The 14,148-nt window shown below is 39.0% G+C and overlaps 1 protein-coding gene across 2 annotated transcripts in view; it reads right to left on the bottom strand.

Annotated features, from left to right (window-relative positions):
* Positions 1 to 14,148, bottom strand: part of SLCO5A1 (solute carrier organic anion transporter family member 5A1) — a 128,829-nt gene that overhangs the window by 61,250 nt on the left and 53,431 nt on the right. For both annotated transcript variants that reach the window (XM_005309787.3, XM_024102819.3), the window contains exon 3: positions 4,768 to 4,900. In XM_005309787.3, the coding sequence (XP_005309844.2) occupies positions 4,768 to 4,900 (133 nt within the window). The remainder of the gene's footprint in view (positions 1 to 4,767; positions 4,901 to 14,148) is intronic.

The raw sequence follows: 14,148 nt of genomic DNA on the forward strand, positions 1-14,148 counted from the left end.
CGGGACGCGATAAATCGATCCCCGAGAGGTCGATTTCTACCTGCCGATTCAGGCGGGTAGTGTAGACCTAGCCTAAGTGCTGGAGATGTCACAACTGCAGCACTGTATGTAATCTTGTACACTGCCTTACATGATAGATATCAAAGAACTGGACAACAGACAAAAGAGATAAGGAGTTTCAATATTAACAATGAGGAATGAACAGGCAAATGGCATTTATATTAATTAGAACATAGGAGAGAGAGGACTTTTTAGTGTTTTGAAGGATAAAGATGGGGGGACACCTCAAAAGGCATCTGAACAAGTACTAGGGTCTCAAAACAAAAGGAATGGAAGCTAGGAAAGAACCAGACAGAGCAGGAGAAATTCATTTCAACTTTTTGTGTGGGACAATGAAAGGCAGCATTAGAAGATAAAACTTATTCAATGCAGTTTACAAAGATGCATTAAAACAACCCAGAATTCAATAAGCTGAGCAAAATGAATTTCTATTGAAATTCAGATGAAGAGTTAGAACAGTAGATGTCCTCAGAAGGGCTCTTACTGGATTCAGTTGACCTCATAATGTCTAAACCAAATTGCATTTCTGCATAATATATGTTTGGAAGGAAGGAAGGAAGGAAGGAAGGAAGGAAGGAAGGAAGAGTTGTAGTTTTTTCAATAAAAAAACGAACCCACAGCAACCAATACTTGCTCCCTACAGTTACATTTACTCTGCAATATTATCTTCATACTTATTATTATTTTGATTATTAATATAATTTTCCCCTGGGTTTCTGTGACAAGTGAATTTAGGCACTTCATAGTTCTAACACAAGCAAAGAAAGAGAATCAGCGACAGTGCATTACTTCAAGGGAGACGGTTGAGGCTGCCGGGTCCCAAATGTGACTATCCTTAAACTTCAACCTTATCTTAAAATGTATCGCTATTTTGGGGAAAAAAAATCAAACCTCTGAAATAAGGACTGCAATATGCTTAGAATTTTGAGATGAAATCAGTCAAATAAAACCTGCCCAAATGACACTCCCCTCCTGGGGGGAAATTTCTGGACTCCCATAAAATAGATGTTAGTGGCATGAATGGCTACATTTCTGGATCTCCCTGCAAGTGGGCTAACGAATGTGCCAAGGGAACAAGGACATGATTCTACACCATTAAAGTCCGTTTTTAAACACCTATTGATTTTAGTGGTTCACAATCAAGAACCAAACACATATTGTTCGAGACAGAAAAAAGAATCAGGGTCAGATTTTATGAATACTGCAGAAGCTATTTGATTAGCTGGACTGGATTGTGAAACAAATTACGACAAGTGGGCATATTTTTAAGAGGCAAAATTTTAAGAAATTTTAAGAGGCAAAATTTTAGAGAATCATTAATGGAAACAGAAAGCTTGGTAAAAAGTGAATAGATCAGAAATACCATACAATTGCCTATTAATAGCTGGCCACGTTTTTTTTTACAGATTCTCATAATAATTTGTCATCTACTTTTTCAATAGTGTTTCTCCACAGTGGATAAGTTGGAAAGCGTATTACTTCAGTAAACACTTCAGAACAGCAGTTTATTTGAACATAATCAAATGTGAAGAAGCTTGTGAAGTGGAAGTTCAAAGACCAGCCTCTGGTCCTGAATAGGAATATTCCTGAATCAGTATTTAAGGGGTGAAATACAGCTAATCTGCAATACCACGAACAGATCGAGATAGATTTCCATTTCCAGTCTACCAGTATATATTAAGGATTATGTACTGATTTAGGCAGATCTTGGGGGGAGTAGGTGGATCATATGGGATTGGCCTTTTACTTCTATGTCATTTTTGGTTCAAATCTGGCACTAAACAGTAGTGACCATCTGATGGTTTTTTGGTGACCTAGTCCAATTTCATCATCACAAATGGTACATGTTTTGACAGTCTCATCAGATCAACCAAATAATGAATGGGCATGTAGAAAGAAACACATTCTTGCCCAAAGAGGTACCAATCAGAATTAAGGCACATTGGTGAAGTAATATGGAACACATTTCAGTGCTGCTGCCCATGCTATGGCTGTTAGGTGGAACATTTCTTACCAGCAATTCATATTCTATAATTATAATATCTCTTTGCTCTATTGTTCATGCTTCCAACAAGTGGCTTGTATGGAACTCTCATAACTGAATATTTTAAGCCATTAAGCCTCCCCACCAGTGGATGACTTGAGCATACCTGCTGATAGATGTAATATTTACCCTACATGTCAGTTCCTTTTAACATCAAAATGGTAACACAAAAGACATAACAAAATATCCCCATCTCTGCAGGTAAAATGATTGGAAGAATGAGAGCCTATTAAATTATTTCCCTATGAAAATATCTCTCTTCTCCGGAGTAAGTAATTCTGACAGATCCTAATATTGGAAACCAAAATGTTCTAGGGATGTTTCAGAATAGAAATAGGAAATGAAAAAACTGTTATAGAAAAAAAGGAGAACGGATATTAACAACATTCCAGTGCAACTGGCATGGAATGCAACATTAATAAGAAAAAAACCTTTCTTGCATATAGTTGGGGAAAAGACACCTCTTAACAAACAGATAACACAGAAATCTAATATAGAAACTTCTCTTTAAAAATATACACCTACAGGGCAGACAGAGTAAATCTCCATTCGACTCAAAAGCAGATTTCATAATACATGTAAGCCTAATGTAGATGCATGATGCCCCACTTTGGAAAACTATACAGTACAAGCAAATCATTTGACAAGTACTAATCTGAGGCTGGCTATCATTTCTGACATGTCTCTGGCCAAATAAGCTTCAACATGCCCTAAAGAATTGCTAAGAATTAAACATATTTTGCACTTATACTTATGCCTTTTACTCAACGATCTCAAAGCACTTTTCTAACACAAAATTAACCCAGAGAATACCTCTGTGAGGTAAGTAGATAGTTAAACTAAGACAGACTGGTTAAGCCCAAGGTCACACAGTTGAATGACTGACATAGCACTCAAGAGTATGGATTTCAGTCTAACAGCCATTTAAAGATCATTATCTTGAACACTGTTTCACGGGATTTAAACTAACAAAACAAAAAACCTGAATGGATCTGCTAAAGGCTTTAGTACATTCCAGAGAAGGAATATTTTCAAGACTAATTTGTGGAGGAAGGGGTCATTGGAATTAGGTATATACACACCCAAGATATGGCTGCAGTCATTTAGTGGAAAGTATTAACCAGGTTGTACCGCAGCTCAAACTTGGTTTGGCCTACTGGAAATGGTGACATAGTGTTTGTAGTGAGAATAGGCCTCAGGAAGTCCAAGACTGATGCTGAGGACATTTGAGAGATGTTGATCCATTGGCTGAAGCTTTGACCTGAGCCAGAAGGAATGTTCCACCTTATCTCCAAGTTGGAGTTGAGCATCAGAGAGGAATTGCATCAAGGGTCTGGCAACAGTGAACCATAGGCATGCCACTTCATCTCTAACTTATATAAACCAACAAAATGATTCAAGGATACTGCAGTATCTACTGAACTCAACCAGCAAGGAAACCAGTGGCTCAGATGCAAAGTGTACACTCCCAGGTGAGAAAATGGACTATGAAATCTTCAAAGACCACCTATTTGAGGCTTTCATGGCAATTTCAAGTCAGATTTATGAGCTGCTTTGGGAAGGCCAGCCAAAGCCTGATACACTCGCTTCAGGACCTGCTGCTCAAGCTGGCATCTCCAAGCAAATTCCACATGCTCACCAAGTCATTATGTGCCCAGAGATATTCCATAACCATGACGACTGTTAAACCTCAGCAGCAGCTAAGTGCCCACCAATTGTTGGCGAATGATTTTAATGATTTGTATCTTTAGCTCTGTGAGCTCCTGCCAGTCACAAACTACGAGTATGTCTATACTAGAGCTAGAAGGTGTAAAGTCCAGCTTGAGGAGACATACCTGCACTACCTCGGATTGAGCAAGCTTGCTAACGATAGAGTGTAGTCCCAGTGGTGCGAGTAGCAGGAGGGGCTAGCTGCCTCTAGTACAATCCTCTCCATATTCGGGTCAGCTACCCGCTCATGCTGCTGCAGCTAGACTTCTATTTTTAGTGCTCTAGCTCTGTTACAGATAGCACACATATGTCTCCTTGAGTTGGAATTTACACCTTCCAGCTCTAGTGTAGACATACCCTCAGTCACATGAGATACAAGAGTTGAGAGGTGTAACAGTACAGTACGTAATGGTTGGAGAATGTTTTTAGCACAGTTTTAAATGTAAAATTAATTTTAATATACAAAGAAATTATTCAATATGATTTTCTAATACAAAAATACCTATTTTACTCAGGTCTGCACAATTTAAAAGAGCACATGGGGTTGGCATGTTTTGAAGTAATCCAACTACTTTTTCCCTGGGCAGAGCACTGCTCTGGATCGCCACATGATCCTGCCTCGGTGTGAGAGCAGTGACCCAGAGCTCTAGGTCTGCTGCTGCTGTGCTGCATACTATTGGTATTTCATCCTACCTTTCCTGTACCATATGCAGTGCACCAATCAAAAGGAGTCCTGCAGCAGTAGGAAGGTGGTGTCATTGTATCCATTTAATAGTATGTGTTTGTGTCTATCAATAGCAAACATTTCGGCAATCCAGTCACTGTTAGCTACTTTCTCTCTCCTGGCTTCCTTTGTAAATATTTCAACAGGCAGTCTAGATATCTCGTATTTCCCAAGTTACCTGTGCCACTGATAACTCATAGTGCAGTTTTGAAAAACAGTTGATTCTTACCAGTTTCCAATGAATCGAGGGTCACTCTGGTCAATATAAACAGTCGTTCTAGGATCAACGTAAAAACCAATAAGGACTCCTCCTAGTAAATATCCTGCGGCAGGACCAAGTGCTCCCATTACATACATGATGGCTACAAAAATACAAGAGAAAAAAAATACATCAAATTATGCTCAGTCGTACATTAATAATAAACATGCTTTTCAATAATTCTTTATATTTAAAAAATATGCTGCAGAATAGGAAATTGATTGGGGATTGATTCACTACAGGACATAGGCACTTATCTGCCACTTAGGGTGTCTAAATTCCAGAATCAGGCCGCACTACAATTCACAAAACACTCACTCAGCCACTTCCAAAACCTGTAGGGGCCTAAAAATGCCCAGCGACTACATTTTTGCAGTAAAAGTTGCCTAGGCACCTACGGTTCTTCCTCTGGGCGTGTAGGCAGAAGTTTGGATGCCTAAGCCCCAGTGTAATGCATGAACCAGGAGAAGATAGGTGTCCTTCTGTCTATCCCGCCTGCCAGACCCAATGTGGAATGTGTGTTCAGAGCTTGCCCACCGGATGGGGCCCCTATGGGCAAGAGTACCCAAAGCAGCAGCTGGTGGGAGGAGAGAAGGAGCACTTCCCTTATAACTTTTAGCTCAGTGGTTAGGGTACTCACATTGGATGTGGGAGACCACCCCCTCCACCTCATGGGGAGAAGGCATTTGAACTGGGAGCTGTCACCTCTCAAGTGAGTGCTCCAACCATCAGACTATTGACTCATTCTCATGCTTGCATGCACTCTCTCACTCTCTCTTCTCTCGCCCAATATCCTTTCATTAGTTATCCACAATGGAACAGGTTCAACAGGAAAGACTGAGGGATTCCCCACATCAGACTATCCTTTAGCCCAGGGGTTCAGATCCCAGTTCAAATCCCTTTGTCTCATCAGGTGCAGAGAGGGACTTGAACCAGAAGTCTCCAGCATCCAGATGAGTACCTTAACCACTGGGCTAAAAGTTCTGAGGGAGGTCCTCCTCCACATCTCCTGCCAGCCTTCTTGCTAAAATGGCATGGACACCTAATGCCAAGAGAGGGTTTGCAGCTGAGAATCCCATGCGGAATGCGGGGCCTCCCAGCAGCCCAGATTTAAGCACCGCTCTCCAAGATAGGAGCAGGACTTAGCCATACCCCTCACTTTAGCATCTCCCATTGGCTAGTTTATGCAAGGAGCCACCTAGCATGCTAGCTTTTTTAATCCTATTCTGAGGTGCTGCTCTCTCCCCATTAACTGTATGGGGAGTCTATGCACCAAACTCAGGCTTTGTGAATCCCAGTGATTTTCTAAGCACCTAACAGCTAGGCATGGTAATGCTCAGTGCCACCATACCTACAGTCCTTTTGAATCTAGAGCCCAGGGTGTTAGCTTGTGACACTCCACATTCAAAAGCAAGTTTTGCAATGCTGTAGGTGCAGTCCTTCGTCACATTAGACAACTGGACAATATTCATTCCATTATGTTCACAGATGGGTGAAATTTTCAGCAAGAAAATTGCACCCAACTTACATGTCTATAATTGACAAAATGTATGCATGGAATTAAACCCAGACCTGCAAAAGTATAGGCTCCTAATTTCCATTGATTTCAATGGAAGTTAGGCATATAAATATCTTTGTGGATCTGGGACTTAGTACTTAGTTTCAACATGTAGTGCTTAAGAATAATATTGTGTATATTCGATATAGTTAGGCAACTTACATTTAAATGATGTATTCATACAGGATTATGTTTTATTTAAAAGTACTCCTTTGGTATAGGACAGTTTTATTCCTTATATATAAATCTCATACTATACTCATCCACCAATCTAGATGACTGCTAGGTAATTTGTCCTCCACCAGGTAGATGAGGTGACACTGTTTTGGATCTGGAGAGCTCCTGGGAATTAATAATAAATAATAGCACTTTTCATCAGTAGATCACAAAAGTGCTTTACAAAGGAGGTCAGTACCATTGTCCCCATCTTACAGAAGAGAACACTGAGGTACAGAATGTCAAGTCATCCAACAGGCCAGTCAGTGTCAGAGCCAGGAAGAGAATCCATATCTTATGAATTCCAGTCCTGTACTCTATTCCCCCTAGGCCACACTACCATTCAGTAGTAGAACAACATCAGGTAGGGAAGATAGAGAAAGAGAATTAGTAGGACACAGAAGCTTTCAGGATCCAAGAAATCACACTTTAACTTTCTTAATGAAAATTTGGTCTTGCAGGTTTCTACATGAGATGTGCATGTGTGACGAAGTGGGACTGTTCTTAATGTTTCCCCTGAATACTGTGTGGGTGCCTCAGTTTCCCCTATGCATTTCTTAAGTCTCCAGTGTGCATAAATGGCCGACACTCTGTATCCTGGCAACAAATGGCTGGGGCCCTTCCCCCCTGCAAGGCAATAGCTAAAGGTGAACAAAGAGATCAGGTGACCTCCTGGCCCGGGAAAGAGACAAAGGCCAGAAAGGAGGGGCTGGAGGGGGTTTCAGTTTAGAGCTGGCTGGGGACGAGGAATGAGTGCAAACGGGGTTGTCTGGCTCACTGGGCCCCAGAATGGACCCGGCTGAGGGGTCCCGTTCTCTGTATCTACAAGCTCTGTTTTAGACCGTGTTCCTGTCATCTAATAAACCTCTGTTTTACTGGCTGGCTAAGAGTCACGTCTGACTCCGAAGCGGGGGTGCAGGACTCTCTGGCTTCCCCAGGACCCCGCCTGGGCAGACTCACTGTGGGAAGCACACGGAGGGGCATATGCTGAATGCTCCAAGGTCAGACCCAGGAAGGTGAAGCCGTGTGAGCTTCTTGCCCTGAAAACAGTCTGCTCCAAGGGAGAGGAGGCTCCCCAAAGGCCTGACTGGCTTTGTGGGGAGCAGTTCTAGAGCATCGCCCGGGGACTCCGTGACAGCATGTTGTTGCTATGTATCTTGTAGAGCATATCTTAATTATAAGATTTATATCTGAGCTTTCTATTTATCCAGTCTATTTATATCAGAACTAGACCCATTCAAATATGCCAGCTTTAGAGACTTTGAGACTTCTGTGCCTGCCATAGAGAACAAAAATTGGTCTCATTTTCTGGAAGGTCTTATCCTTTTGAGCTAGTACTTAATCATTCTTCTAACATCTTAGGCATGACACTTCACTTTCTTGGAACTGCATGATGTCAAGTGGAAGGCAGTGAAAGATCTTGTTTCAAGTAGAATGTTTATCTTCACCAGAAACTGAGTTCCTTCTGGATTTCAGAAGAAGATCAGAAAATTTTATCAAAACATTTTAACCGGAGCATGTTTAAATGTTCAGTTTCCATTCTGTTAGTGCCAAGGAGCCAGGTCTACATGTTTCATTGGGCTTAGGAGAGGACATCCACTGATATAGAATATAGGTTATATGCCTTTTACGGAGGGAGTTTTGGCACCCAAAAGCCTTCAAAATAACAGCTTCTATAATCTTCAAAGGGTGGGATTACACACTGGACATTGGGGTTGATAGATAAGTAAAATGTGAGAAAGCTTTGTTTTCTATTTCTTTCAGATCAGATTATGCATGTTTGTGTAGAGTATTTCAGTTAGATATTTGATTTTGAAAACATTTTGAAAATGTTTCTTGTATTTTTTTTTATTTCCTTTGTATTAACATTTTACAAAGTTTAAAATACAAGTACAAAAATATAGCCAATTGTGACCAGATAAATATAAAATAGCATAAGGAAATACATAATCAAATAATCATACTAATAGCTACATTTTCATTAAAAACTGTAATAAAAGAATATTAAGGTTACAAAGTCAAAAACTCAAAAATTTTGAAATGTCAGAATTAAACTTGCCCATGCAACCTTAATTTGGCTCTCTTGCACATATGCATTATGATATAGTCCTCAATTACAAGATCACAAACTATTTTCCATGGGAACCCTGACTCATCCCCTGTACAGTTTGGATGCTGAAGCTGTCCAGAAAAAATGAATCCCAATGCAGACACCAGATATAGAAAGTTTTAATCCAAACAGTTAAAGTTTGGCAAAGTAACAAGCAAGTGAAAAACAGGGTCTTATAATGGAAAGGGTTAGGTAACCTTAACTACAGGTTATGCTACTAGCTTCTCCTACAATAAACATGTCTGACTCAATAGCTTATTCATATAGCACATCACCTATTCACAGAGAGTCCCAAATTCAAATATCATCTCACAGGTCAAAAAAATACAAAAAGGTTACCAAATATGCTTGTTTAAATCCAACTAACTTGTATGTTTTCATCTTATGATTTGAAAGATGTCAGTGATGAAAGAGCACATTCTTGTGGAAAAAAAGAAGCCTGTTTATCTGAGATCCTCATTATAGGGCCAACAGCAGAATTTAGCCCTCCAGCTAAGTACTGTCTATACAGAAGACAGGAATGCTTTTACACTGCAAATTGATTAAATAGACTTATTAGGGTTCTTAACTGCTTTTCTTTAAACAGAACATCCTTATTATTTATGGAACCCTGATTAAAAATAATTATACTTTGCCAAATTTCTTGTTACTTACAACTTGGACTATGTAATGCTTTGAGTCTCACAAAGAGATCATGACATGCCCAGAAGGCTTTTAATCTCTCCAAACTGATTTGGCATTTTAGAAACATACAGTGTTCTTGAAGCTATTAAATACTACATCTTGTTCTAAATACTAAGCAATTTCTTGCTGACACATTGCTCATTTGTTTGATCCTTGAATAAATAAATAAATAAATAAATAAATATGTAACTGTTACCATCAGACTTAATTCTACATAGCCCATGTTATCTCATTGGTCTATCGGGCTTTATATTACCTGCAATATTCTAATTAAACAGAACAGCATTTTTGATGATGATGTACACTTTTCCCATTCATGTTCTTTTTTTAAGTGAATGAATTTAAAGCTCATGAAAGTGAGAGACTAACAGCAGTCCTCAATCTTCATCTGCAATAAACCTATTAATTCCTTTCTTCTCTCTCCTTCTTCTCTCCAGTTGTCACACTCACTTGTTTAATCTCTCTTAATTAGACCATAAACTAGAATTTGTAACCCATTAAAGTCAATGGAATAACTCCAGAAATTAGCAGAATTTGCCCCATTCAGTAAATATCAACAAGAGCCTAACAAATAATTCACTCTGAATAATTTATGCAATGAATTGAGCCCCTTTTTCTGCAATAGTACAATGGTTTCATCAAATTTATTCATTATTTATATTTCTTCAACCTTTTTGCCCCTTTGGATTGACTGCAAACAGTTCTCTGAAAGTATAGCGTACTCGCTTAGACATTTGAGATGGGTTGTTTAGTTGCAACTGGTTAGAAACATCACTTGGCACTGTGGCATATGAAAGCACTCAATATCATGATAATGGGACAAGAACCTCACAAGCTAAGATTGTTTCTCTTCCCTGACTGCATGAACATGCAGACACTTTCATATGAGTACATTTAAAATTCCATTTCCACAAATGCTTCTGTTGAAATTAGACAACCATTTATGGGAGTAAACCTTGCACCTCAAAAATTCTCAGAAAGCAAACACGAAAGGAGTGCAAGAATAGCCAGAGTAAACTCATTTGAACATTCAAGAGTGTAGTATTTAAGGAAAATATTTTTGCAGTGTTTGCCCAGCTCCAATTCCATCACTGAAATACAGCTACATACAGCACACTGAAGTGGAGTTGTATTGTGTATGCTTAGTAACTCTGAAGAAGGTTTAATCGTAAGCAGAAATAGTGTACAGTAGAGATAAAAATAACAATGTACCCTACATTCCATTAGAGATGGGAATGCTGCCTAAAATTTCAAATGTATTTTCGAGTTACCGTATACTGTACAAGTTCCAAGCTCCTCTAAATATATTTTACTGGCAAGATGCATCAAACAGCCTGCGCCTTTTAAATAAGAGATACGCCTTCATGCTTCAGGATATAAGCCAATTACTAACTGATGGGGGTGAGGAAGAAACCTGCCTAGTAGGCAGGTTATTCCATAATTGTCTACTACAAGGTTCTTGCACCTTCTGATTTGGAAAAAAAAATCTAAAATTTTGAAATTCTCCATGAAAGGGAATGGAACTCCACCTCTGAGGCAGTCTACCTGGCGAGCTGCCCCAAAATAGAAGATCCTGGAAGCCCTCCAGTCCCTGCCTCCAAGGCAGTCCAGCAAGTGGGGTGCCAAGGGGCCAGGCAGGCAAGCTGGCAGAAAACCAGGCATTGAAATTGAACCATCGCAGCAAAATGTTTTGATTTGGACAAATTGGAAAATTCCCACATGAAATTTTCTGACCGATTCTAAAGGTGAAGCTCTAAATAATGTGCTGCTGTGAACAACATATATTTCAACATCAAGCTAGAAGGAGCTGTGATGGCCTTTTACTGCAATCCCATCCAGCTGTCCATGGCCAGGGAGGGTTGCAATGGTGCACAGCTTGACGGGGGAGGTTTCTTGATTCAACCGGAGTGAGGTCTTCACTTTAGATAGAAAAATAAACAAATAATTTAATTAAAAAAAAACAATTTTTTACCAGGGAACAAGTGCAAAAATGAAATATGTATGCTCTTCACAGATTTCCTATTCCTGATAGAATATCTGTGTATTAAAAAAATACCTTTATGAAAACAAATTGGATGGCTAACCCTGAGAAGCTCAAAAAAAGTAGACAAAGATATCACCAACCAGGCTATAATTCTGGCAATAACATCAGCAGTTGCCTCCAAGACTTCATCATTTGCACAGCACTAAAAAAGGTCCAGCTACAGGATATACAAGATCATGTTTTTTGGAGATGGCCTCTTAATGCTATTGTCAAGGTCATCTTATAGAAACCCTAAGATTTTCCACTATCCAGCAATGAAAATTTGTTCGAGAAAGAAAAGGTAGAGAAATCAACTTTAGCAGGTTTCCAAGGATATCTCTTGGGTTTTAGAATGGTGAATATATATATAACTCTGTAACGAGACTTGTTAATATTTCCTTAGCAGACATTATTTTCGATACCCTGATCAGCAGAGATTAGAGATGGACAGAAACCAGTATTTCCAATCTGAACCCTTAGAATTTCTGGGGTTTCAAATCTGAGCCCCTGGATCTGAATCTACACTTATGGTTTTGATTCAGCATCAATCAAAAAAAAAACCCAAAAGGTAGCCGTGTTTCAGATTCATGAGATTTCTGGTCCCTTTGTGGACCAAAATTCACGCATGAGAATTTGGCACTATCTAATCCAAACCCTAGCCCTGATTTTGCCTCTAATCCAAAACCTGAACCATAGTTTAATGCTAATGATATTCCAAATTGTTATTTGAGCTGTGCCTTCCCAGCCCATCTCTGCTAGAGAGAGATCCAACAGTTCTGGGAACATGGTAGCACTATTATATAAGTAGTATAAGTAGTATACAAAGAAAGTTGAGAAGACTGTCCCTTCACTACCATCTGCACTACATAGAACTCCTTGGGAACATGGACTTGGCCTACAGAGATTAGGTAAATCCACACTTTCTGCAAAAATAAGCAATTTGGGACAGTTTTCATTTTTAAATAAAACCTACAAGTTATTTGTTTTTGCAGAATATTCGGATTTACCTAACCTCTGAAGGCTGCCTCTTTGCTCCCACAGGGTCCTGTGGCTTGTGTAAAGTCACAGCATGCACACTGAAATATTTCTTGGAAGGGGAGCATCCAGCATTACAGAGAAGAATATTACAATATTTAGAGTTTTTAAAATTTAAATTAATTATGTATTGAATGTGTCTCTTAGCCTCAAAACTCTAATCTTTATAGTTGTTTATATTTGCGGGTTATCTTTAAACTTCTCAAGTCACCAACTAAATACCTATGTTATAAAATAATAATATTATCTCCTTCCCTGTGGTAAAAGAGCTAGTTTTGAATCTGTGTATTACACAAATAGAGATTAAAGTTCTTTTCCAAAGAGTAGACCATCTTGAAAAGGCATAATGCGGAAGCCATTTGTGGAGCCACTCTCCATTATGTTGACTACATAACTCATCTACTTTTTATAATGTCTTCTGCACAGCTCTCACTAAAATCAAAAATTTCATCTACCAAAAATTAGCTGCCTTTTCTATTTAGGGTATGATGATGGCAGTTATGTATTGCCCTCTGTTTGAAGTTGTATGGAGTCACACTATGCTCAGAGAAGTATAATGACTCCCAGAGCTCCCTGATGCACAGAGAAAGCATGCCCCCTGCATCACTCTTTAGGAGTCTGAGCCATTGCTGAGGGGGATGGGGGCATTGCCTTACCCCTTTTCTGGTGGCTTCTGCCTCAGGAGTTGTTAGCATGGAGTAGCCTCTGTGCACAAGTACTGCAATTATGTATACCATGGGCCAACTGTAATGGGCCATTCACAATTTGGCCTGTATGTGAATAATTAGCTGGAAATGTGGGAGAAGGATATTAATCGAAAATAATATCATCTGTTCTTTATGGATATATGTGTAATATATTCACTTTTAAATGGTGCCAATGTGAAGTCCATGCTTCCCTGATTAAAACTTTGCTTCTGGAGACAATTGTCTATAAGACTGGAATTAATAAAGCACACAGTAACATGGCAGCATACTCGTAACTGGAGCTGGTTGGAAAACAAAATTTCTATTACAAAGGAAATTCCAACATTTCAAATTTTTTTCATTCCAAATTGAAATGAAAAGCTAAAATTTCTTGTGAAACAAAAATTCTGAAAATTTTCTATACAGAACTATTGAGCTGTTTAATTTCAATAAGGCAAAAACTCTGTTTTGATGTCAAAATACAATATTAAATATCTTCATGTATTATATTAAATATATAATTACAATATTACAAATAATACTTTAAAGGTAGACATTGAAACTAAATTAAGCAAAATAATAAACTTCAAACAAAAGTCATTTTTATCTTATCAAAATGAAACATTTCTACATTATTGTAATGAAATGAGAATATTGCAATGATTTGTTTTGACTTTTCCCCCCTTCCCATCTAAAATTTCAGCAAAATTGACATGTTCCCATGAAACATTTCAGTTTCAATAAAACTGCATGGTCTGATGTGAAATTGTTTTTTGTCTGATATTTTTCAACCAGGACTGTTCATAGCGGAGGAGACAGACATGGGGATGCAGATGCTGTTCCCCTTACAGCAGCAAGCTATATACACGGGTAATCCCATTGACATGGCTGGGATAATAATGTACTGGAGGGGTCTCTAAGGGGCTCATGAGAGCCCATTGTTAAAACTTCATCATCCACTTAGGGCTGGTCCACACTAACCCCCCAGTTCAAACTAAGATACACAACTTCAGCTACATGAATAACGTAGCTGAAGTCA

Source organism: Chrysemys picta, chromosome 2, assembly GCF_011386835.1.
Source record: "Chrysemys picta bellii isolate R12L10 chromosome 2, ASM1138683v2, whole genome shotgun sequence".
NCBI lineage: Eukaryota > Metazoa > Chordata > Testudines > Emydidae > Chrysemys > Chrysemys picta.